At 37.5% G+C, this 27,402-nt stretch overlaps 1 protein-coding gene across 1 annotated transcript in view; it reads left to right on the forward strand.

Annotated features, from left to right (window-relative positions):
* LOC128068265 (disintegrin and metalloproteinase domain-containing protein 32-like) overlaps positions 1-27,402 on the forward strand; it is a 188,905-nt gene that overhangs the window by 131,591 nt on the left and 29,912 nt on the right. The window contains exons 16-18 of the mRNA XM_052661387.1: positions 6,806-6,911; positions 8,175-8,355; positions 14,893-14,976. Of these exons, the coding sequence (XP_052517347.1) occupies positions 6,806-6,911; positions 8,175-8,355; positions 14,893-14,976 (371 nt within the window). The remainder of the gene's footprint in view (positions 1-6,805; positions 6,912-8,174; positions 8,356-14,892; positions 14,977-27,402) is intronic.

The raw sequence follows: 27,402 nt of genomic DNA on the forward strand, positions 1-27,402 counted from the left end.
CCTGACCAGGGATCAAACCCATGTACCCTACACTGCAAGACAGATTCTTAACCACTAGTCCATCAGGGAAGACCCTACATGGATATTTTAATGATGTAAATTCTTTAGACCTGTAATAATAGAATATCTTTCTTTTTGTGTCTTCTTAGAGTTCCTTCATGAAGATCTTGTAATTTTCAGGCTATACATCTCTTACTTGGTTAAATTTATTCCAAAATATCAAATTGATTTTGATGCTATTGCAATGAAATAAAAAAAAATTTTTTTCAGGTGTTGTTAGTGTGCATAAATTCAATTGATTTCTGTATGCTGACTTTCTTTTTATTTTTAAATGCTTGATCGTAGCTTTGGATGAAGTCCAAGGTGATTCTACTTTATTTTATTTATTTTTTCCCATCCCCATTAACTTCTCTGGTTCTTTTGCCTGGTCAAATAATTAAAATGACAGAAGACAGATTAACTGGAGAAATAAGATTTTAGCTCATACATATAAGAACCCCACATACATGATTTTAAATAGGAGCTCAGCCGGATTTCTTTCACCATTAGCTTTGTTAGTAGTAATGCTTCCTAAGTCGCACTTGACTTCACACTCGAGGATGTCTGGCTTTAGATAAGTGACCACACCATTGTAGTTATCTGGGTCATTAAGACGTTTTTGTATAATTATTCTGTGTATCCTTGCCACATCTTCTTAATCTCTTTTGCTTCTGTTAGGTCCTTACTGTTTCTGTCTTTTATTGTGCCCACCCTTGCATGAAATATTCCTTTGATATCTCCAGTTTTCTTGAAGAGATTTCTAGTCTATACCATTCTATTGTTTCCCTCCACTTCTCTGTGTTGTTCACTTAAGAAGGCGTTCTTATCTCTCCTTGCTCTTCTCTGGAACTCTGAATTCAATTGGGTATATTTTCCCCTTTCTCCCTTGCTTTTCACTTCTCTTCTTTTCTCATCTATTTGTAAAGCCCCCTCAGACAACCTCTTTGCCTTCTTGCATTTCTTTTTCTTTGGGATGGTTTGTTACAAATCTCTGCCCACATTTCTTAGGAACTCTACCAGATATAATCCCTTGAATCTATTAATCACTTACACTGTATTAGGAATGTGATTAGGGTCATACCTGAATGGTCTAGTGGTTTTCCTTACTTTCTTCAATTTAAACCTGAATTTTGCAATAAGGAGCTATTGGTCTGAGCCACAATCAACCCAGGTCTTGTTTTGCTGATTGTGTAGCGCTTCTCCATCTTCATCTGAAAAGAATAAAATCAATTTGATTATGGTATTGACCATCTGGTGATCTTCATGCATAGAGTCCTCTCTTGGGTTGTTGGAAAAGGATATTCTTTATGACCAGCATGTTTTTTTGAATAAAACTCTGTTAGCCTTTGTCCTGATTCATTTTGTATTCCAAGACAAACTTGCCTGTTATTCCGAGTATCTCTTGAATTCCTACTTTTGCATTCAAATCTCCTATGATGAAAAAGACATCTTTTTTGTTTTAGTTCTAGAAGGTGTTGTATGTCTTCAAAGAACTGGTCAACTTTAACTTCTTACGCACAGTCCCTGGGGCATAGACTTGGTTTACTGTGACGTTAAGTGGTTTGCCTTGGAAACAAATTGAGGTCATTCTGTCATTTTTTGAGGTTTCACCCAAGTACTGCATTTCAGACTTTCGTTGACTGTGAGGTCTGCTCCATTTCTTCTAAAGGATTCTTGACAATAGTAGTAGATATAATGGTCATCCTAATTAAATTTGCCTATTCCTATCTATTTTGGTTCACTGATTCCTAAGATGTTGATGTTCAATCTTGCAGTCTCCTGCTTGACCATGTTCAATTTACCTTGATTCATGGACCTAACATTCCAGGTTCCTATGCAATATTGAGGAACGCTGGACTGGAAGAAACTCAAGCTGGAATCAAGATTGCCAGGAGAAATATCAATAACCTCAGATATGCAGATGACACCACCCTTATGGCAGAAAGTGAAGAGGAACTAAAAAGCCTCTTGATGAAAGTGAAAGAGGAAAGCGAAAAAGTTGGCTTAAAGCTCAACATTCAGAAAATGAAGATAATGGCATCCCATCACTTCATGGGAAATAGATGGGGAAACAGTGGAAACAGTGGCTGACTTTATTTTTGGGGGCTCCAAAATCACTGCAGATGGTGACTGCAGCCATGAAATTAAAAGACGCTTACTCCTTGGAAGAAAAGTTATGACTAACCTAGATAGCATATTCAAAAGCAGAGACATTACTTTGCCAACTAAGGTCCATCTAGTGAAGGCTATGGTTTTTCCTGTGGTCATGTATGGATGTGAGAGTTGGACTGTGAAGAAGGCTGAGTGCCGAAGAATTGATGCTTTTGAAGTGTGGTGTTGGAGAAGACTCTTGAGAGTCCCTTGGACTGCAAAGAGATCCAACCAGTCCATTCTGAAGGAGAGCAGCCCTGGGATTTCTTTGGAAGGAATGATGCTAAAACTGCAGCTCCAGTACTTTGGCCACCTCATGCGAAGAGTTGACTCATTGGAAAAGACTCTGATGCTGGGAGGGATTGGGGGCAGGAGGAGAAGGGGACGACAGAGGATGAGATGGCTGGATGGTATCACAGACTCGATGGACGTGAGTCTGGGTGAACTCCAGGAGTTGGTGATGGACAGGGAGGCCTGGCGTGCTGCGATTCATGGGGTTGCAAAGAGTCGGACACGACTGAGCAGCTGAACTGAACTGAACTGATGCAATATTGTTCTTTACAGGATCAGATTTTATTTTCACCACCAGCTTATCCACAGCTAAGCATTGTTTCTGCTTTGGCCCAGCCACTTCATTCTAACTGGAGCGATCAATAACTGTCCTCTGCTCTACCCCAATAGCTCTACCCCTCTTCTGACCTGGGGGCTCATCTTCTGGTGTCATATCTTTTTGCCTTTTCGTACTGTTCATGGCTTTTTCCAGGGAAGAATACTGGAATGGGTTGCTATTACCTCCACTGGTGGACCATGTTTTGTCAGAACTCTTCACTGTAACCTGTCGATCATGGGTGGCTCTACACAGCATGGTTCATAGCTTCATTGAAGGTGAAGCAAGCCCCTTTGCCACAACAAGGCTGTGACCTATGAAGGGGATTGTGCCTCATAGCATTTGATAATAAGGTAGAGGGAATCTAAATACACCATTTGGACTATGGAAGGGCAAATTCTCTTACTTTGTAGACTTGGTCAGTATACTGGACTTAAGGAAATATTTAGCATGTGATTTCACATTTTCAACATATTGCCCTTTTGGTGTTTCCATATTGCTGTGCAAAACCCAGACTGAGCTGAGAGAAAGTCCCTAACATGAGAGAGGGTATTCAAGGGAGAAATTAATAATAGGGCACATTGGCACCTTTAGAAGGGATATTTTACTAATATTTGGATTAGTAAAGATAGGGTTGGATGAAGAATATTCCTAACCTGGTAGTCTCAGATTCACAACTGAACTGATTAAACACTGTCAATACTCAGAACAATGTTACCTGCCCTCACAGTATGTGCACAATCACCTTTGAGGGGCTAATGTTTAAAAATTGTAGAAGGAGATAGAATTAGGAGAAGGCAAAAAATTGAGTGACTAAATAATATCATATTAATTTTAATAATAATCCACTAAGGTAGATATTATTACCTACTTTTATATTTTATAGATGGTCAGTTAGACTTAGCATGGTTCATTCTGGAGAAAGTTACTTTGCTAGGTGGAACTCTTAAGATTTTCCCCATCATTACTGTGGTATTTTCTTGGAGATTCCTCCCTCTGAGTTGGGTGAGAACCAGTGACTATATGGTGGACTATCGTCCCTATGATTAGTTTATACAGAAAATATGAAGGGATTTTAAAGACCTAATTAAGGTCCATAATTAGTCAACTTTGAGTCAATCCAAAGGAGATCATTCTAAATGGAACCTCACCTAATAATATGAGCCCTTAAAAGATAAGAAATGTCAGAAGATTCTTTGGCTGGCTTGGGAGAAATCAGTTCAGTTCAGTTGCTAAGTCGTGTCTAACTCTCTGCAATCCCATGGACTGCAGCACGCCAGGCTTCCCTGTGCATCATCAACTCCCAGAGCTTACTCAAACTCATGTCCATCAAGTCAGTGATACCATCCAACCATCTCATCCTCTGTCGTCCCCTTCTCCTCCCGCCTTCAATCTTCCTCAGCATCAGGGTCTTTTCCAAACAGTCAGTTCTTTGTATCAGGTGGCCAAAGTATTGGAATTTCAGCTTCAGTATCAGTCATTCCAATAAATGTTCAGGACTGATTTCCTTTAGGATGGACTGGTTGGATCTTCTTGCAGTCCAAGGTACTCAAGAGTCTTCTCCAACACCACAGTTCAAAAGCATCAATTCTTTGGCACTCAGCTTTCTTTATAGTCCAACTCTCACATCCATACATGGCTACTGGAAAAACCGTAGTTTTGACTAAATGGACCTTTGTTGGCAAAGTAATGTTTCTGCTTTTTAATATGCTACCTAGGTTGGTCATAACTTTTCTTCCAAGGAACAAGCATCTTTAAATTTCATGGCTGCAGTCACTATCTGCAGTGATTTTGGAGCCCAAGAAACTGAAGTCTCTTACTGTTTCCATTGTTTCCCCACCTATTTGCCATGAAGTGATGGGACCAGATGCCATGACCTTAGTTTTCTGAGTGTTAAGTTTTAAGCCAACTTTTTCCCTCTCCTCTTTCACTTTCATCAAGAGGCTCTTTAGTTCTTCTTTGCTTTCTGCTTTAAGGGTGATGTCATCTGCATTTCTGAGGTTATTGATATTTCTCCTGGCAATCTTGATTCCAGCTTGTACGTCATCCAGCCCAGCATTTCTCAGGATGTACTCTGCATATAAGTTAAGTAAGCAGGGTGACAGTATACAGCCTTGATGTACTCCTTTCCCAATTTGGAACCAGTCTGTTCCATATCCAGTTCTAACTGTTGCTTCTTGACCTGCATACAGATTTCTCGTGAGGCATCTCTTTAAGAATTTTCCACAGTTTGTTGTGATCCACACAGTCAAAGGCTTTGGCAAAGAAATAGAGAAAAACAATAGAATGGGAAAGACTAGAGATCTCTTCAAGAAGATTAGAGTTATATTCCTAGGGAATATTTCATGCAGAAGACCTAACAGAAGCAGAAGATATTAAGAAGAGGTGGCAAGAATGCACAGAAGAACTATATAAAAAAGATCTTCATGACCCAGATAACCACCATGGTGTGATCACTCACCTAGAGCCAGACATCCTGGAATGCAAGGTCGAGTGGTCTTTAGGAAGCTTCACTACGAACAAAGCTAGTGGAGGTGATGGAATTCCAGTTGAGCTATTTCAAATCCTAACAGATGATGCTTGGAAAGTGCTGCACTCAGTATGCCAGGAAATTTGAAAATTCAGCAGTGGCCACAGGACTGGAAAAGGTCAGTTTTCATTCCAATCCCAAGGAAAGACAATGCCAAAGAATGTTCAACGACCACACAATTGCACTCATCTCACACACAAAAGTTATGCTCAAAATTCTCCACACCAGGCTTCAACAGTACGTGAACTGTGAACTTCCAGGTGTTCAAGCTGGTTTTAGAAAAGACAGAGGAACCAGAGACCAGATTTCCAACATCCGTTGGATAATAGAAAAAGCAAGAGTGTTCTAGAAAAATATTTACTTCTACTTTATTGGGAGAAATAAGCAGTCATTTTTGTGAGAGGGCCACGTCACTAGGACCTGAACAGGAGTTCCTAGGGCCAAGAGCAACCCCTGGCAGATAGTGACAAAATGAAGCAACGGCTACAAAAAAATGAATTCTTCACAGCCAGTGAGGTTGGAAGAGGACTCTAGACTCAAATAAGGCTGTAACTCTGGCCAGGAACTTTATTTCAGCCTTGAGACCCTGAACAGAGAACCTAAATGTGCTTTGCCAGACTTTAAGAAACTGTGACATGGGTGTTGTTTTAAGGTGTCAAGATTTTGGTAATTTTTTACACAGTGATAGAAAGCTAATACAATAACAAAGGAAAAATAGGTAAATATGTATGGATTGACAATTTTGGTCCCTTCACTTCAGACTTTCTGAAGGTATGAATTTTCTTTAATGAGGTTTTTTTTTTTTTTTTTTTAATAGACTTGGCTTTTTATAAATTCCTATTCAGAATCTAGGAGAACAAGAATAGTTTTCTTGTATTCTTTCTCTATTGCCTTCTTTCACAGAGCTCTCTTAAGATTTATACTTTTACAACTCTGGTTGTTAAAAAAAAAAAAAAAAAGGTATGGTTCCTCGGATGGTAAAGAATCCACCTACAATGCAGGAGACCCAGGTTTTATCCCTGGATCAGAGAAATCCCATGGAGAAGGGAATGGTAACCCACTCCAGTTTTCTTGTCTGGAGAATTCTTTGAAAGAGAAACCCAGTGAGCTACAGTTCATGGAGCTGCAAACAGTCGGATGTGGTTGAGCAACTAACACTTTCACTTTCAATTCTCCTCTACCCTCATAGTATCTTTTGAGCTACAAATGGCCAAAATGAATTAAAAGGAGAAATAATTATGAGCAATAGTTTTCACTTCATTTCTCTCTTCTTAAAACTTCACTAGGGAACTTTTCAATAGATGACAATAGAGAAAAAAAGCAAAGAAACATATGAGGAAATTGAAGAAGTTATAATTTAAATATATTTAAGTTTTAATGGTTGAGTAATACTCCATTGTGTATAAAAAAATAAAAAAATATATTTAAGTTTTAATTTAAAGGAAGTTTTAATCCAAATATATTTCTAACTTTGACAGGTTCAAAAAATGCTCCGTTTGCCTGCTATGAAGAAATACAGTCTCAAAGTGATAGATTTGGGAACTGTGGTCAAGAGGGACTCAGATATACATTTTGCCCATGGAGGTATGCTATGCACATAGTGAAAATTCCTATCTTATATGCTATAAAATTCTGTTTTTAGTTTTTCACTGTGTATGTCATTAATTCCAATGGTTTCAGGTATCACGTGTGTTCAGGAGTTAATCTGAAATCAAAATCTCTAGTCTTGACATCATTCTTGTACTACAGGCTTATTAAATTTCAATCTGATTTTTAAATATTTATATGTAGATGATTACTAGGCTCCAAGATCTTATCCAAGATTGAAATTAATGATAACCATTGCACCTTTCCTGTCTGAACATACTCATTATTTTAAAAATGAAAATACTGTCCCCATTCATTTGAATGCTTGCCCAAGCTGAAGACTGCCCAGTGTCTCTAAAATGAAGTTCAACTTCTCCTGTGTCTGAAAAGCCTGTTCTTTGATATTTTGGTCATGAATTTCTTTTAACAAATATTTTTAAAGAACCTACTATATGCTGGCCACTAGCTAGTTAGATACAAGTTAGCAAAACATACATGATCCTTGTACTCATGGAATTTACAGGCTGGTAAACATATCATCTGAAGAAGGAAATGGCAACCCACTCTAGTATTCTTGCTTGGAGAATCCCAGGGACAGAGGAGCCTGGTGGACTGCCGTCTATGAGGGCTCACAGAGTTGGACATGACTGAAGCGACTTAGCAGCAGCAGCAGCAGCAAACATATCATCTAACTTTATGCTTCTTGTAATGTTACTTCCTTCATAAGTAATGCTTATGCTATGATTGTTTTGAAATACCTTACTCTGCCTGTTGAAATTCTACTAATTTGTAAGCTTGGACTCAGATGGCATCTTCTGTATGAGGTTTCCCTGACTACTAAGTTAGAATATATCTTCATCTTAAATATCTGTAAGAATCTGCTTATTTCATTCACAGCACATTTAATAAGGTTTATGTCATATTTAGTATTAGACTGTAAGGTCTTTGAGGGTAGAGGTCACAACTTAGTTTCTGCCCCTCTACAGAGAGATATAAAATGCTTGAGTGAATTGTTTATTTGACAATCGTACACCAATCTGTACAGTGAATAAAAAGATCATTAGTATCATTGAAAGATAAGCATATATTAGTGGCATTACATTTTACTTTAACTGTTAATAGGAAAGTGTTACATTTCCTTAGACATATTGCCATAAGTGGAGAACCATTCTTTATTTTTTTGGTCAAAGAAAGAAAATATGAAGGATTCATAATAAATGCCTAATGTATAATAATCATATATTTTTATTATGTTTGTAGGAATCTTATATGTGGAAGATTAATCTGTACCTACCCATTTGAAACTCCTTTCCTTCGAGACAATGCTTCTGTGATTTATGCTTTTGTGCGAAGTACTGTATGTATAACAATGCACTATGAAACAACGGGTACAAAAGATCCACTCGTGGTCAATAATGGCTCTATTTGTGATAAAGAGAGGGTAAATAGCTTAAAATCAATTTAAAAATCTATTCTATTAATTTCCCTTGTGGCTCAGTTGGTGAAGAATCTGCCTGCAATGCAGGAGACCTGGGTTAGATCCCTGGATTGGGAAGATCCCCTGGAGGAGGACATGGCAACCCACTCCAGTATTCTTGCCTGGAGAATTCCATGGACAGAGAAGCCTGGAGGGCTACAGTCCATGGGGTTGCAAAGAGTTGGACATGACTGAGAGACTAAGCATACACGTGACCAAATAACCTCAAATATTTGGATAAGGAGAAAATGAGTAAGCTTCAGTTGGTCTCTTAGGGAATTGGTGGTGTTTGTCCCTTTTTAGAATTTCAGTGTTGTAAGCAAGGAAGCTCTAAGAGTTTGGGGACAGTAGTGTGGAGGAGAGAGGTCTTGGGAATACTTGTAGTTAAATATTCCATAACTTGGGAATTCACTTTTATTCTTGGAGAAGAAAGAAGAAATCCCATTTACTTATATATGTCTCTTTGTGACCCAGTAGATAAGAGTACAACTTAGATGGTGCCGCAGGAATAAATCTTTACCTCTTGGGTTTTGACATTTTGCAGGTTACCCAACCAGTTTGAGATATCACAGCTGTGTGTAAAATGGGGATAATAATGATATTTACTCTATGGAGTTATTGCAAAGATTAAATGAAATGATACTATAAAGTGTGTAGTACAATGCTCAACACATAGTAAGAACTAAATATAGGTTGGCTATTATTCTTGGTTGTTGTTATAATTGGTTATCTGTGAGAGCAAACAGCCAAATATGGAGAAAGCATGGAATAAATTTACTTCAGAATCTCATTTCGTTCCTGGCCAGAAATTTGCTCATGAGGAACTATCATGTAGTGTAAAGTGTAGCCTTTAAAGACAGAAGCACAGAGATCTGAATTTTGACTCTTCCTCCTTACCCTACAGATGATTTTGAATAAAATATTAAATATGTAAACTGAATGTATGTATTTTGGTGATTTTTGGTGATCTGATAGTTTAAATGAAGTTTACCACAGATGAAGTATATAGTCTTCATAATGATTTCGTCTTCATGCCTAGAAGTCATGAATATCTCCTTGAAGGACAGATATGCCAGGAAGCTCAGTAGACGTATTTATGCCATGGAGTCAAAGCAATTAAAAAATGAGACACAGTCAATGGATGCTTTGAAATTATGTGTCATTTAGTAAGAACATAATCTTTTCTATAACATGGGCAGTTCTTCTCAGTGATGCCTTATGAAAACAAATTTTACCAGGTAGCTTTTAATGATACTATAAATCATATATGGTGAAACACTCTTGGGAACTTTGTTTCTGTCAGTAATGTCATTAAGTAGCAGGACTTCGTCTCAATTTCAACTGAGGCAGACAAAAAAATACAGTACATTCTAAAAAGAGTTGTTAGATGCACCGTGGGGGCCAAGAACTAATGAGAAGACTGAACACATTAAAAGCTTACAGGGTTAGGTTGTCAGGATTTAGAGAGTATTTGTGAGGTCATTTCTTTGAAGAGTGTTGTACTTTCATGTTTAAAAGGAAATCATTTTCACATTATTTCATTTTAACCTTGAAACAAATCTTGAATGCCTTAGAAAAAGTATTATTGTACTCATTTAAGAAAACTGCAAATTAGGAAGTTGATATTGCTAGAAATGAAGAAGTTAGGAATATATCCTTAATCCTCTGATTATTATACTTTATAGTTAAAAGAATTAATATCTGCATATTAAAATATTCTGCAATAGAAGGTTATATATCTGTAGTAAATTTAGATGAAAACTGCAAATATCTTTTTCAGGGGACTCTAATAATGCCAAAGAATGCTCAAACTACTGCACAATTGCACTCATCTCACACGCTAGTAAAGTAATGCTCAAAATTCTCCAAGCCAGGCTTCAGCAAGACGTGAACCATGAACTTCCTGATGTTCAAGCTGGTTTTAGAAAAGGCAGAAGAAGCAGAGATCAAATTGTCAACATTCGCTGGATCATCAAAACAACAAGAGAGTTCCAGAAAAACATCTATTTCTGCTTTATTGACTATGCCAAAGCCTTTGACTGTGTGGATCACAATAAACTGTGGAAAATTCTGAAAGAGATGGGAATACCAGACCACTTGACTTGCCTCTTGAGAAACCTGTATGCAGGTCAGGAAGCAACAGTTAGAACTGGACATGGAACAACAGACTGGTTCCAAATAGGAAAAGGAGTACGTCAAGGCTGTATATTGTCACCCTGCTTAATTAACTTCTATGCAGAGTACATCATAAGAAACGCTGGGCTGAAAGAAGCACAAGCTGGAATCAAGATTGCTGGGAGAAATATCAATAACCTCAGATATGCAAATGACACCACCCTTATGGTAGAAAGTGAAGAGTAACTAAAAAGCCTCTTGATGAAAGTGAAAGTGGAGAGTGAAAAAGTTGGCTTAAAGCTCAACATTCAGAAAACGAAGATCATGGCATCTGGTCCCATCACTTCATGGGAAACAGATGGGGAAACAGTGGAAACAGTGTCAGACTTTATTTTTTAGGGCTCCAGAATCACTGTAGATGGTGATTGCAGCCATGAAATCAAAAGATAGGAGAAATATCAATAACCTTAGATAGGCAGATGACACCACCCTTATGGCAGAAAGTGAAGAGGAATTAAAAAGCCTATTGATGAAAGTGAAAGAGGAGAGTGAAAAAGTTGGCTTAAAGCTCAACATTCAGAAAACGAAGATCATGGCATCTGATCCCATCACTTCATGGGAAATAGATGGGGAGGCAGTGGAAACAGTGTCAGACTTTATTTTTTGGGTCTCCAAAATCACTGCAGATGGTGACTGCAGCCATGAAATTAAAAGACGCTGACTCCTTGGAAGAAAAGTTATGACCAACCTAGATAGTATATTCAAAAGCAGAGACGTTACTTTGCCAACAAAGGTCCGTCTAGTCAAGGCTATGGTTTTTCCAGTAGTCATGTATGGATGTGAGAGTTGGACTGTGAAGAAAGCTGAGTGCCAAAGAATTGATGCTTTTGAACTGTGGTGTTGGAGAAGAGTCTTGAGAGTCCCTTGGACTGCAAGGAGATCCAACCAGTCCATTCTGAAGGAGATCAGCCCTGGGATTTCTTTGGAAGGAATGATGCTAAAGCTGAAACTCCAGTACTTTGGTCACCTCATGCGAAGAGTTGACTCTTTGGAAAAGAGTCGGATGCTGGGAGGGATTGGGGGCAGGAGGAGAAGGTGACGACAGAGGATGAGATGGCTGGATTGCATCACCAACTCGATGCACATGAGTTTGGGTTAACTCCAGGAGTTGGCAATGGACAGGGAGGCCTGGCGTTGCTGCGATTCATGGGGTCACAAAGAGTTGAACACGACTGAGCGACTGAACTGAACTGAAGTGAATAATAGCTCATATTTAATGAAAACTCCCGTTTATTGATTTCTTTCTATGTAAACTTTTTATATAGGCAAGGAATACATGATATTATTTAAACTGTGCTCTTAAGGATGGTTTTGTTAGATTTCAGCCTATTGTAATAAAAAGTGGTTTTTCTTTTGGTTCTGATTTTTTATTTCAGTCTTGTTTCATTTGTTACTTCCATCTCCCTGCCCTGAATCATATTTTGGACTGTCTTTTTAACAATTAATAATTTTAGATTCACAATAAAATTGAGAGGAAATTATATAAAGCTTTCCCTTATATACTCTGGCCCCACCTAAGCGTATGTTACCATGTTATTAACTTCTTCCATTCAGTATGGTATATTTGTTACAACTGATCAGCCTACATTGACACATGTTTATTACACAAAGGAAATAGTTTATATAAGCCTTCACTCTTGGTGTTGTACATACTATTAGTTTATGGCCTATCTTCTTTTTCCTCTTTCTAAAGAATTTCTTTTAAAAAATTCTCAATTTCTGTATATCTGAGAAAGGCTTTATTTCTCCATAACTTTTGAAGGAAAATTTCACAGTATATAGAATTCTAGATTGGGGATTTTTTTTTTTCTGTCAGTATTTTACTCCACTCCCTTCTGACTGCCTGGCTTCTGAGGAGAAGTGAGATATAATTCTTATCATTGTTTCTCTATAGGTAAGTTTTTTTTTTCAATCTTGCTTTTTAAAAGATTTATTCTTTGATTTTCTGTTTGGACATGATATGCCTAGGTGTAGTGGTTTGTTTGGTTTTTTTTTTTTTGGTATTTATCCTGCTTATTGTTTTCTGAATTTCCTAAAACTGTGGTTTCACATCTGATATTAATTTGGGGAAAATTCACAGTCATTATTGTTTCAAATGGGCTCTCCAGGGGGCATTAGTAAGAACCCACTTGCCAATGCAGGAGATATAAGAGACTCAGGTTTGATCCCTGGGTTGGGAAGATCCGCTGCGGGAGGGCATAGCAAACCACTCCAGTATTCTTGCCTGGCGAATCCCCAAGGACAGAGGAGTTGGCAGGCTACAGTCCATGGGATCGCAAAGAGTAGGATACTACTGAAACGACTGAGCATGCACATTGTTTCAAATATTTCTTCTGTTCCTTTTTCTTTTTCTTCTGGCATTTCCATTACATATACATTATGCTTTTTTGTAGTTGTCCCTTGAATATTCTTTTTTTTTTTTGTCTTTGTTCTTTTTGCTTTTTTGTTTTAAAGGATTCTTTTGATATATCCTCTAGTTCAGAGATTCCTTCCTCAGATATGTGAAGTATACTAATAAGCCCATTAAAGGCATTATTCATTTCTGTTAGTGCTTTTTTTCATTCCAGCATTTATTTCTTTCCCCTTGGGATTACTGTCTCTCTGCTTCCATTGCCTATCTGTTCCTGCGTGCTATCTACTTTGTCTGTTAGAGCCCTTAAGATGTTAATCATGAGTGAGTGAGTCTTCGCTAAGTTGTGTCCGACTCTTTGCAACCCCATGGACTGTACCCACCAGGCTCCTCTGTCCATGGGATTCTTCAGGCAAGAATACTGGAGTGGGTTGCCATTTTCTTCTCATAATTGTTTTAAACTCCAAGGCTGATAATTTCAGTATCCTGACAATGTCTGGTTCTGATAATTGTGTGTTTTGGCTTTTAATATAACCTTATCTGTTTTCTTGAGAGCTGAGCATAATGTGCCAGGCAAAAGAACTGCTGTAAATGGCAACCCACTAAATGGACCTGCTGTAAATGGACCTTTAGTAATGTGGTGGTGAGGTGTTGTGGCAGGGAAATATTCTTCAGTCCTATGATTAGCTGTGTCTTTCAGTGAACCTGTGCCTTTGGATTGTGAACTTCACAAGTGTTTTTCAGTTTTTTCTTTTCCTTCCCTTATATGGGACAGTATGGCTGGAGCAGACTGGAGTTGGGTATTTCTCTTTTCACATATGGAAGGTTAAGAGCAGACTGATATTGGATATTTCCCTTCTCCCAGATGAATTAGGCTCTGATAGAACACATGCAGATTAGGCTATAATTATTAATAACTCGTTTCTCCTGAGGGCCAGCTTTGTTAAGAACAGACTGCTCTGGCTACTTCAAAATGGTTTCTTTTCCCCTCCTTCTGCAAGATTACAAGAAAAAAATTTCTCTAATATTTACTGTGAGAACCTGGTTGAGCTCCTGGATATACATCACATGAAACAATGGAGGTTCCTCATGACTGGGTGCCTCTGGGGTTTTTAAGTCTCGGCGTTGTCCTTATTGCTGCTGCTGCTGCTGCTGCTAAGTGGCTTCAGTCATGTCCGACTCTGTGTGACCCATAGATGGCAGCCCACCAGGCTCCGCCATCCCTAGGATTCTCCAGGCAAGAACACTGGAGTGGGTTGCCATTTCCTTGTCCACAATTCATCACTTTCCTTCCCTGGCACTGGTATCTGAGCTTTCTGCTTGTTAATCTTTGCTCTGGTAAGCTGTGACTCCCTGTATTTGCTTGTCTATCTCTCCAATTTGAGAGCAGTGATTTGCCACCAAATCACTTTTATGAATCCTAAAAGAGTTTTTGCTTTTTCAGTTTGTTCAACTTTTTCGTTGTTTTTAGGATGGAGTGGCAACTTCCAAGCTTCTTATTATGTGGGGAAGTAATAACATAAACCTGAATCATTTCTTAAAAATTTATTTTTAAAAATACTTTAGTTTTTAGAAAAGTTTTAAGTTTACATCAAAAGTTGCAGAAAATGCAGGGAATTTCCATGTACCATTTACCCCTACATAAATGCAGACTCCACTATCCACAATGCTACACCGAAAGTCCATAATTTACATTAAATTTATCTGAAAAATCCCCAGATATTTGTAGCTGAAACTATACATTTCTAAATAACACTTATGCCAAAGGAGAAATCTCAAAAGAAAAGGAAAAACACTTTGAATTAAATGAAAGTGAGAATGTAACATAAAAGTCTGTGGGATACAGCAGAAACGGTACCTTAATGGAAATTTACTGCACTGAATACCTGTTGTCCTGTGTTATAAAATTACTGATGGTAATGTTAAGATAACTGGACTCCTCTAACTTGGAAAAAAATTTGTTTGTTTGTCTTTAGATTTGTGTAAATCGTCAATGTTTAGAAGTAAGGCCGTTTATAGACAAATTAAATCAGTGTTCAGCAAAGTGCAATGGAAATGGAGTAAGTAAGCACATGATTCATATTTCCCCAAATTATATCTCTCTTAGATACTTTTCAGCATCAGTCATTAATTTATTTAACATTTATTGGGTTTCTACCATGTGCTAGGACCTGTTGTATCTAGCTATATGGGGCTGAATCCGATTACTAAATTTGTTGCCATTTGCATTAGGGAACATTTTACAGCATTAAATTGCTGATGCCTGTAGCAAATTTATTATTATAGTTGCATACTTTTCAGAGGTGTTAAATATTCCAACAAATGCATTAACCTATTCATTGCAGGAAGGTAATTATGGCAAAAATTTGTGTGTCTGTGAATACATAGTGTGAGGGAAAACTATCTGTTTTATCCCTCTTTTAATAATAGACTTTTCTCCCCATTGAGATCAATTTATTTCCCATACCAAAAAAGTAAGAGTGCAGTGGATAGAAGGTTAGATTGTCAATCTCAAGTGATAGTGGAACACACCTATTTTATTTTATTTCTTCTTTAAAAATTTTTATTGGCATATAGTTGATTCACAGTGTTGTGTTAGCTTCAGGTGTACAACAAAATGAATCAGTTATGCATATACATAGCCATTCCTTTTAAGATTTTCCCCATATAGGTTATTACAGAATTTTGAGTAGTGTTACTTGTGCATACAGTAAATCCTTATTAGTTTTCTGTTTTATATATGGTATTGTTTACCTGTTAATCCCAAGATCCTAATTTATCCTTCCCTCACCAACTTTCACCTTTGGTAACTATAAGTTTGTTTTTACATCTGTAACTCTATTTCAGGTTTGTAGCTAAGTTCATTTGTAGCCTTTTTTTTCAGATTCCACATGTAAGTGATATCATATAACATTTGTCATTCTCTGTCTGACTTACTTAATTCAGTATGACAATCTCTAGGTCCATCCATGTTGCTTCAAATGGAATTATTTTGTTCTTTTTCCATTGTACATATGTAGCACACCTTCTTTATCCATTCCTTTGCCAATGGTCATTTAGCTTGCTTCCATGTCTTGGCTATTGTAAACAGTGCTGCTATGAACATGGAGGTTTATGTGTACTTTTGGACCAATGCCTTTTTTCACAGATCTAGAACAAAAAAAGATCTTAAAATTTGTATGGAACACAGGAAACACAAAAGACCCCAGATAGCCAAAGCAATCTTGAAAAATTGAAATCTTGAAAGAAAAATAAAACTGGAAGAATCAGGCTCCTTGACTTCAGACTATACTACGAAGCTACAGTAATCAAAACAGTATGGTACTGGCACAGAAATAAAAATATAGATCAATGGAATGGGATAGCAAACCCAGAAATAAACCCACAACCTATGATCAATTAATCTATAACAAAGGAGGCAAGAATACATGGAAAAAAGACAATCTCTTCAATAAATGATGCTTACTGAAAAACTGGACAGCTACATGTAAAAGAATAACATTAGAATAGTCACGAATATCACACAGAAAAATAAACTCAAAATGGATTAAAGACCTAAATACAACACCAGATACTATAAAACTCTTAGAGAAAGACATAGGCAGAACACTCTATGATATGAAAATAGCAGTGATATCTTTTTGGACCTACTTCCTAGAGTAATGGAAATAAAAACAAAATAAACAAATGGGACTTAATTATACTTAAACGCTTTTGCATAGCACAGGAAACCATAAACAACTGGAAAAGACAACCTACTTAATGCATATTTGCAAATGATGTAACTGATAAAGGATTACTCTCCAAAATATACAAATAGCTCATACAACTCAATATAAAAAAGAAAAAGACAAAATGAAAAAGTGGGCAGACCTAGTTAGACATTTCTCCAAAGAAGACAAACAGATGGCCAACAAGCACATGAAAAAAAGGCTCAGTGTTACTAATTGTTAGAGAAATGAAAATCAAAACTAAAATGAGATCACCTCACACTGGTCAGAACTGCTATGGGGAAGCCTCCTACACGAATGCACACTGGTACTGCCACAGGGAGAATAGTATCAAGGTTCCCTGAAAAACTAAAAACAGAACTACCATATGACCCAGAAATCTCACTCCCAGGCATATATCTGGAGAAAACCAAAATTCAGCAGCATCCTTCATTTCAGTGTTCATCACAACACTATTGACAGCAGAACATGGGAACAAAGTAAATGTCCATCCAGAGAGGAATGGATGAAGGAGACGCAGTACATGTATACAATGGAGTTTGACCCAGCCGTAAAAAGAAGCAAAACTGTGTCATTTGCAGAGATGTGGAGGGACTTAGAGACTGTCATACAGACTGAAGTAAGTCAGAGAAAGATGTCTCTTATATGTGGAATCCAGAAAAATGATACAGATGAACTTATTTGCAGAGCATAAAGACACAGATAGAGATCAAACATATGGATACCCAGGGAGGAAGGGAGGGGGGGGTGGCGTGAATTGGGAGATTGGGATTGATGTATACACACCATTGGTAATATGTATGAAATAGATAAACAATGAGAATGTACTGTATAGCCCAGGGAACTCTACTCAATGCTCTGTGATGACCTAAATGGGAAGGAAATCCAAAACAGAGGGGTATGTATGAGTATAGCTAATTCACTTTGCTGTACAGTAGAAACTAACACAAGCTTGTAAAGCAACTATACTCTAATAAAAATTAATAAAAAGTGAAATAAACTTTCTTATAGATAATATAGTTGTTTTTCTGCTGATAGCTTCTTGTCATTTGCCTATATGAGTTCCATCAATTTCCTCTTCCATTTTTGTGTTTTTGTTTTCTCAAATTATTTTATGTTGTGAATTTGTTACCAAATTGAAATAGCTCTAGTTATTTTTTCTACTTCTTTCCCTTTAATCTTTATGCTACAACAAAATTTTACAAAATCTATTCTGATTCAGAGTTGCAGTTTTTTTTTTTAGTTTTGTCTGTCTATATATCTCCTTGCTTAGTTGCTCAGTAATGTCCGACTCTTTGCAACCCTTTACATTGTGGCCCGTCACGCTTTTCCATCCATGGGATTTTTCAGGCAAGAATACTGAAGTGAGTTACCATTTCCTCCTCCAGATATATCACCTTACTGAAAGTTTAATGTGCATTTAAGGTAGAAGAGCTCCTTTCAAGATTTCTGTAAGGCAGGTCTAGGGGTGATGAACTCTCAGCTTTTGTCTTTGGAAAGTCTTTATTTCTCTTTCATATCTGAATGATATTTTTGCCACATAGAATATTCTTGGGTGACAGTTTTTGTCTCTGAGTATTTTGGGAATGTCACCCCTCTGCCCCCTGCCATCTCTGTAGAATTTTTCTGCTGATAGACTAATGGGGGTTCCTTTGTAGGTTACCATCCCTTTTTTTAAGGCTACCTTTAAAATTCTTTTATCAGTGACCTGTGATAATTTTAGTGTGTGTTGAAGGTCTTTTTGCATTGATTATTAGGAGATTTTTATTTTCATGTCCTAGTATATCAAGTTCCTTCCCCATGTTTGTGAAGTTCTCAACTATTATTTATTTAAAAATGCTCTCTGTTCTTTTCTCCCTTTCTTCTCTGGGATACCCTTTACCCAGATTGCCTTGCCTAAAAGAGTTGGATAGCTCTCACAGAATTTTGTCATTTTAATATCTTATTTCTATTTCCTATTCTACTTGTATCATTTCTAGATTTCTATCTTCATGCCCATGTTAGCTCTCTCTTCCATATGGTCTCCTCTATTTTTAGAGATTTCTAATGCATTCTTCATCTCATTTATTGAGTTTTTCAGCTCCAGAATTTTTATTTGGTTCTTTTTTTAGAATCTGAGTCTTATGGGTAGAGTATACCTTTTGTTCATTAATTTTATTCCTGAGCTCATTGAACTGCCTTTCTGAGTTTTCATGTAACTTCTTAAGTTTGTTCATGATAGCTATTTTGAATTCTCTATCAGTTAGGCTGCAGTATTTTTTGACTTAAAGTTCAATTTCTGGATAATTCATTTTCTTTTTGTGAGATTGTGTTAATTGGTTCTTCATGGCTCTTGATGAGTCTTTCCTCTTCTGGTGCATTTTAAGTAGGGAATACCTTTCTGCTTGATTCTAATGATTCGATGAGTTAGAAATTAGAGAGCTTTCTTTTATTTTCCAGTAGGTGGTGGAATAGCATAAGTATTGGAGTTTTCTTACAGGCGCTGTTTCTGGTTATTTTGTACTTTAAAGCCGGCACATTCCACCCTCCAGCACTCTGTCAGAGTTGTTGCCTGTGCCCTCATCATCCCTTTTCTTGTGCCTTAGGGATTCTGTCAGCATCACTGTCCTTGCTGCCTAGAGCACTGGGAAGGTGGCCTCTTCCCTCCTGTCCAGGATCACCTGATTCTCAGGCTCCACCACCACTGTGGGAGGGGAAGAGTGATACAGGCGCCAGGATCATGCCGCCACTTGTAACAGGTCTGATGTTTTAAAGTTTGTGGGCTCCGTTGCTGTGGGTTAGGGGACAGGGGGCTGGAGTCGTGGCTCAGCAGCAGGAGGAGCAGTGTCCCACGCCCCACTGCTGCTACTCCTCAGTTACCTGTGGCTGCAGGTGTGGCTGTAGCCAGGAGGCCAGGGTCATCCGTGCCACCTGCTCTGCTACTCCTGGGTTCTCTGTGGTTGCAGACTTAGCTGTCATGGCTGGAGGTCCAAGTTTGTAGGTACAGCCTCTGCTTTCTCTCCTTTCTGCCTTCTCTGTCTATTCCAGTTTACCCACTTTTAGCTTTAAAGATATGTAGAATTCTCTAGTGTGCTGGTGTGTGGCGCAGAGGCAACTTTGTTGCAATGTGGATGTTTTACAGGTTGTAGATTGAAGGGGAACAACAAAGTTGCTTTTCACTTCACCTTATTGCTGGCATTATCCCTTGCTTTAACCTTGGGGGTCTCATAGATGCAAGCCCTGTTGGCTTTCAAAGCTGGATTCTGTGGGGCTCATTTCTCAGGTGCATGTCTGAAAAGTTGGGGTGCCAGAGGTGAGGTTGAAATCCTTTGCTGCTCTGCCAGAAGCTAGGGGTTTTGAATTCCCTCCTGGTCGTGAGTCTCTGGGTGTGGGGTTTATGGCAAGATGGTATCTCAGTGTCTCCTAGTTGCTTCCATGTGGGTTTTTCCTCATTCACTTGGTATGTTGGAATCAATTAGCTTGTGTTGGACTTTTTTTCTTTCAGAGGAAACTAGTAGTTGTAGATTCAGTGAGTCCATGGGACAAGGTGAGTTCAAGGTCCTCCTATGTCACCATCTTCAGCCGTACTTTTCCAGCTTCTTTTAATTGGCATATTAGAATGCTAACATCCAAAGTGATGATTGATATAGTTGGAATAATAGCTATCATATTTGTTACTGTTCTTTATTTATTGCCTTGTTCTTACTTTTGGCTTCCACTCTTCTTTTTGTCATTCCAGTTGAGCCTTTTGTAATATATGATGCCATTTTCTTTCTTAACACATCATTTATATTTTTTGGTGTACTTCTTTAGTGGGTTGCCCTAGTGTTTGCAGTATACGTTTTACAATTCACCTAAGTCCATTTTCAAATAACACCATACTGCTTGTAGTATAAGTAATCTTACAATAAGAAAATAACCCATGTCCTCCCTCCTATCTTTTGTAGCATGCTGTCACTCATTTCACTTACACAGAAACATACATAATTGATTACCAAGCTGCTATTATTTTTTTTGAACAATCTGATTTCTATTAGATCAGTTAAGAAGAACAACAGAAATTTTTTTTGTTGTTTACTTATTCCATCTCTAATACTCTTTTCTTTATGTAAATCTGATTTTTCTGACCTTTATAATTTTTCTTATCTTTGATCTTCTTTTATCATTTCTACCACAATAGGTTTACTGGTGACAAATTTCTTAATTTTAGTTTGTCTGAGAAAGTCTATTTTTCATTTTTGAAAGGTTAATTTTGCAGGATACAAAATTCTAGCTTGATGATTCTTTTCTTATAAACACTATAAATATTTCACTCCATGCTCTTCTTGCTTGCATTATTTCTGAATAGTAGTCCAATGTAATTTTTGTCATTGTCTCTCTCTAGATAAGGGTTTTTTGGTGTCCTTTGGCATCTTTCAAGGTTTTCCTTTATCTTTGATTTTCTACACTTTGAATATGATACCTACATGTAAACTTTTGGCATTCATCCTGCTTGTTGGATTCTGAGTTTCTTGGGTCTTTAGTTTGGTATCTAACCTTAATTTTGTAAAATTTTCAATCATTATCGCTTCCAGTGTCTTTCATATCTTTCTTTTTTTTTTTGCCTTCTAGTATTCCCTGGAGAAGGGAAAGGCTACCCACTCCGGTCTTCTGGCCTGGAGAATTCCATGGATTGTATAGTCCGTGGGATCACAAAGAGTCAGACATGACTGAGTGGCTTTCACTTTCACTGCCATTTCACAAGAGTTATCCCTTTTGTTGTTGTCTCATAGTCTTTGGAACTTCTGGGATTTTTTTCCAGTATTTTTTCCTCTTTGTCTTTTAATTTTGGAAGTTCTATTGAGAAATCCTTAAACTCAGAGATTCTTAGCTCTGACAAGTCTCCTTATCCCATCTTCATTTCTGTTATAGTTTTAATCTCTAGCATTTCTTTTTGATTCTGTCTTAGAATTTCCATCTGTCTGCTTCTATTACCTATCTATACTTGTTTGCAGTCTATTTTATTTGTTGAAGTCCTTAAAATATTAATTATAGTTAATGTAAATTCCTAGTCTGATAATTCCAACATCCTTATTATAGGATGCTCTGATGCTTGCTCTGTTCAAACTGTGTGTTTTGCTGTTTTTTAAACCCTGTAATTTTTTTCCTGATAGCTGTACATGACGACTGGGTAAAAGGAACTGCCTTAGTGAAAGCCTTTAATAGTATGTGGTAAGCCCTATGGAAGAAGAGTGGAAGCATTCTATAGTCCTGTCATTAGATCTGTCTTTTAGACCTAATATACTTTTGGTCTGTGAACTTCACGAGTGTTTCTCAGTTTTTCCCCGCTTCTTAGATGGAATGTGATTGGTTAGTAGGCTAGAGTTACAATTTTCCCTTCACCTATGTTAGATAGGCATGGAAAAAAAAGAAAACTCAATAAATTTAGGCTCTGATATAGTAATTTCTCTTAAGGTTAAACTTTGTCAAAAAGAACAGAGTATTCTGGTATGTTTCAAAACTTCTTCCTCTCCCCTCCCCCTGCTGTAAATGCAAGGGAATTTTTCTCTGACATTTACTGTAAGAATCTGGTCCAGCTCCTAGAGGTAAAATTCACAAAAGCATAGGGCCCATTGGACACTCTTAGTTTTTTTTGTTTTTGTTTTTGTTTTTTGCTTTACGATACTGTATTGGTTTTGCCATACATTGACATGAATCAGCCACGGGTGTACATGAGTTCCCAATCCTGAACCCCCCTCCCACCTCCCACCCCATATCATCTCTTTGGATCATCCCCGTGCACCAGCCCCAAGCATCCTGTATCCTGTATCGAACATAGACTGGTGATTTGTTTCTTACATGATAGTATACATGTTTCAATGCCATTCTCCCAAATCATCCCACCCTCTCCCTCTCCCACAGAGTCCAAAAGTCTGTTCTAAACATCTGTGTCTCTTTTGCTGTCTCGCATACAGGGTTATCTTCTATTCCTGCTTTCTGGAGAGTTTTAATCATAAATGGATGTTGAATTTTGCCAAAGGCCTTCTCTGCATCTATTGAGATAATCATATGGCTTTTAATTTTCAATTTGTTAATGTGGTGAATTACATTGATTGATTTGCGGATATTGAAGAATCCTTGCATCCCTGGGATAAAGCCCACTTGGTCATGGTGTATGATCTTTTTAATGTGTTGTTGGATTCTGATTGCTAGAATTTTGTTAAGGATTTTTGCATCTATGCTCACCAGTGGTATTGGTCTGTAGTTTTCTTCTTTTGTGGCATCTTTGTCAGGTTTTGGTATTAGGTGATGGTGGCCTCATAGAATGAGTTTGGAAGTTTACCTTCCTCTGCAATTTTCTGGAAGAGTTTGAGTAGGATAGGTGTTAGCTCTTCTCTAAATTTTTGGTAGAATTCAGCTGTGAAGCCATCTGGACCTGGGCTTTTATTTGCTGGAAGATTTCTGATTACAGTTTCAGTTTCCGTGCTTGTGATGGGTCTGTTAAGATTTTCTATTTCTTCCTGGTTCAGTTTTGGAAAGTTGTACTTTTCTAAGAATTTGTCCATTTCTTCCACGTTGTCCATTTTATTGGCATATAATTGCTGATAGTAGTCTCTTATGATCCTTTGTATTTCTGTGTTGTCTGTTGTGATCTCTCCATTTTCATTTATAATTTTATTGATTTGATTTTTCTCACTTTGTTTCTTGATGAGTCTGGCTAATGGTTTGTCAATTTTATTTATCTTTTCAAAGACCCAGCTTTTTGCTTTGTTGATTTTTGCTATGGTCTCTTTTGTTTCTTTTGCATTTATTTCTGCCCTAATTTTTAAGATTTCTTTCCTTCTACTAACTCTGGGGTTCTCCATTTCTTCCTTTTCTAGTTGCTTTAGGTGTAGAGTTAGGTTATTTGACTTTTTTCTTGTTTCTTGAGGTATGCCTGTATTGCTATGAACTTTCCTCTTAGCACTGTTTTTATAGTGTCCCACAGGTTTTGGGTTGTTGTGTTTTCATTTTCATTCATTTCTATGCATATTTTGATTTCTTTTTTGATTTCTTCCGTGATTTGTTGATTATTCAGAAGCGTGTTGTTCAGCCTCCATATGTTGGAATTTTTAATAGTTTTTCTCCTGTAATTGAGATCTAATCTTATAATGCATTATGGTCAGAAAAGATGCTTGGAATGATTTCGATTTTTTAAAATTTATCAAGGTTAGATTTATGGCCCAGGATGTGATCTATCCTGGAGAAGATTCCGTGAGCACTTGAGAAAAAGGTGAAATTCATTGTTTTGGGGTGAAATTAGCTGGTCTAATGTATCATTTAAAGTTTGCGTTTCTTTGTTGATTTTCTGTTTAGCTGATCTGTCCATAGGTGTGTGTGGGGTATTAAAGTCTCCCACTATTATTGTGTTATTGTTAATTTCCCCTTTCATACTTGTTAGCATTTGTCTTACATGTTGCGGTGCTCCTATGTTGGGTGCATATATATTTATAATTGTTATATCTTCTTCTTGGATTGATCCTTTAGTTATTATGTAGTGGCCTTCTTTGTCTCTTTTCACAGCCTTTGTTTTACAGTCTATTTTATCGGATATGAGTATTGCTGCTCCTGCTTTCTTTTGGTCTCTATTTGTGTGGAATATCTTTTTCCAGCCCTTCACTTTCAGTCTGTATGTGTCCGTTGTTTTGAGGTGGGTCTCTTGTAGGCAGCATATATAGAGGTCTTGTTTTTGTATCCATTCAGCCAGTCTTTGCCTTTTGGTTGGGGCATTCAACCCATTTACGTTTAAGGTAATTATTGATAAGTATGATCCTGTTGCCGTTTACTTTACTGTTTTGGGTTCGGATTTATACGCCCCTATGTGTTTCCTGTCTAGAGAGTATCCTTTAGCATTTGTTGGAGAGCTGGTTTGGTGGTGCTGGACACTCTTAGAGTTTTTAACTCTCAGACTTGACCAAACTGAGCCTCTGGTAGTATATCTGTTTCCTATTCTGGTACTGAATCTCATGGGGATTTCTGCTCCTGGGTTTCCACTCTGATGATTTGTGGTTCTCTGTGTTTGCCTGTCTGCCTCAACCATTTTGGAGGCAGCAGTTTGTCCCATGACCTTTAGTTCTCTGACATAAAAATTGTTGATTTTTAGTTTGTTCTCTTTTTTTACTTGTTAAGATGGAGTGGTGACTTCCAGGCTTCTTACATGCCAGATCATAAAACAGTGTTCTGCTTTTGTTCTCACAAAAATTAAAAAAACTGTCTCTGCTAGTATAACTGCTGCTGCTGCTGCTGCTGCTAAGTCACTTCAGTCGTGTCTGACTCTGTGCTACCCCATAGACGGCAGCCCACCAGGCTCCCCCGTCCCTGGGATTCTCCAGGCAAGAACACTGGAGTGGGTTGCCATTTCCTTCTCCAACGCATGAAAATGAAAAGTGAAAGTGAAGTCGCTCAGTCGTGTCCGACTCTTCGCGACCCCATGGACTGCAGCCTACCAGGCTCCTCTGTCCATGGGATTTTCCAGGCAAGAGTACTGGAGTGGGGTGCCATCGCCTTCTCCAGCTTGTATACCTAGAGAGATATAAATTGGGCTTATATAAATGGGAATTGTAGTAAGATACATTTCTGAAGATGAAAAAAAGAGTACTTTACTAAAACTTCACAGAAATCTTTCAATTCAGTGATAGCTACTCCACTCAATCAATCTTGTATAATTTAAGAGCTTAAAAAATAACAGTAAATAATAAGATTGATAATTTCGTTTCACAAATACTAGTAACTATTTCATGAATTGACTGTTAAGTAGTTTGACATTAAGTGAATTGGCAAGGCAAATTAGCTTTCTGTGGGTTGACTTTCAGAAAATTAGCTTAAAGCCAAAAATCACACAGCATTAAAATAGTAAATATTAGAATAATAAAAAGCAGGTTGCAGTATGAAGACAGGAAGTTAACAAAACTCACATTTGAATACAAATGTAAAACACTATCCAAATTAAAATATATTCTTTCTATTAATAACTTTAAGGGGTCACAGATTTAAATATGCCAACAGACAGGATCAATGAATGAGGTTAATTTGATATTCAAAGAAAGACATTAAACTAGTTGTGTTACCATTGATACATGTACCTAGTTGTATTGCTTTGTTATTTAGTTGCAAGGTCTTTCATCTGATTCTCTTAGAACCGCATGGACTGTAGCTTGAGGTCTTAAGCTACAGACAGGCTCCTCTGTCCAAGGGATTTCCCAGGCAAGAATTCTGGAGGAGGTTGCCATTTTCTTTATTTTTTGAAACATCTCTGTGCATGTGATAGCTTATGGTGAACAGTGTTGTATTCTTGATCTCCAAAGAAGATTTAGCTTCAGGTCCAGGGACCAGGCTTGATCACTCAAGAGCTTTTGCCTAGCAGAGTTTTATTAAAGTGAAAAAGGGACAGAGAAAGCTTCTGACACAGACATCAGAAAGATGATGGAGAGTGCCCCCCTTGCTTAGTCTAAGCAAGGGAGTTACGTACTTTTTAAATTAGTTATTGCAGTAGATCAGAAGAATGTCTCAAGGTTGTAAAAATTTTACTAGACCCACTCCCATAATTTACATTTTAAGATAACAGGATTAGTCAGAAGGTTTTCAGGAAGGAGAAACTGTCCTCAAGCAGGATATATTATTGTTATATAATTCTTACTAAGGAATGTAGAAAAAAATGTTTGTCCTTTCCTCCTCCTTGAGAATTCCAGACCCCTATCTTCTCCTCAAGAGCCCCAGACTCCCTGTTTCTCCTCCTCAGGGATCCCAGACTTCTTATAAACCTGCCTAGGAATTGACTCTCTCACACTCACATGTATGTTTGTATACATGCATATGTGTGTTTGTGTATATATATATATATATAAATATATATATATATAAATAAATATATATATATATATATACATAAATTCATTGATAGATTTAACTTTATAATTATACTAGTGTTACCACATTAGTTTTGGCTGTTCTGTTGTTACCAATTTATAGTGTTTCATTTGTTTATTCTGGATTCATTTAATCATGTTTCTTTCTTCAAACTCTCATTTTTATTTTTACTTGCAATATATATATATATATATATATATATATATATATATATATATATATATATATATATAAACCTACTCTCGGAGAAGGCAATGGCACCCCACTCCAGTACTCTTGCCTGGAAAATCCCATGGACCGAGGAGCCTGGAAGGCTGCAGTCCATGGGGTCTCAAAGAGTCGGACACGACTGAGCGACTTCACTTTCACTTTTCACTTTCATACATTGGAGAAGGAAATGGCAACCCACTCCAATGTTCTTGCCTGGAGAATCCCAGGGACGGGGGAGCCTGGTGGGCTGCCGTCCACGGGGTCGCACAGAGTCAGACACGACTGAAGCGACTTAGCAGCAGCAGCAGCAGCAGCAAACCTACTCTGCTTCATTTTTCTCCTTCACCCCAAATCTTCTTGAACAATGAATGCTATGAATATTTCTTTGAACGCTCTGGCCATGTCAGATAAAGCTTATCTGGAGCCTACATTTGTCCAACAGAACAATTATTGATCTGCTAACTATCTAATCTTACTCCTTCAAATTCATGGACGTTGCTTAAATAAGCAGTACTTCTTCATCATTGAAGACTTTGAGAATTTAGAAATCTAAAGTAGAAAGCAAAAAATTAACCATATTTTTTACAATACAGACTTAACTCTTCTCCTGCAAGCTTTGTTTCTTTGTCCACGTATGTATATGTGTTGTTGTTCAGTAGCTAAGCTAAGTTGTATCTGACT

This window comes from Budorcas taxicolor, chromosome 24 (assembly GCF_023091745.1).
Source record: "Budorcas taxicolor isolate Tak-1 chromosome 24, Takin1.1, whole genome shotgun sequence".
Classification (NCBI taxonomy): domain Eukaryota; kingdom Metazoa; phylum Chordata; class Mammalia; order Artiodactyla; family Bovidae; genus Budorcas; species Budorcas taxicolor.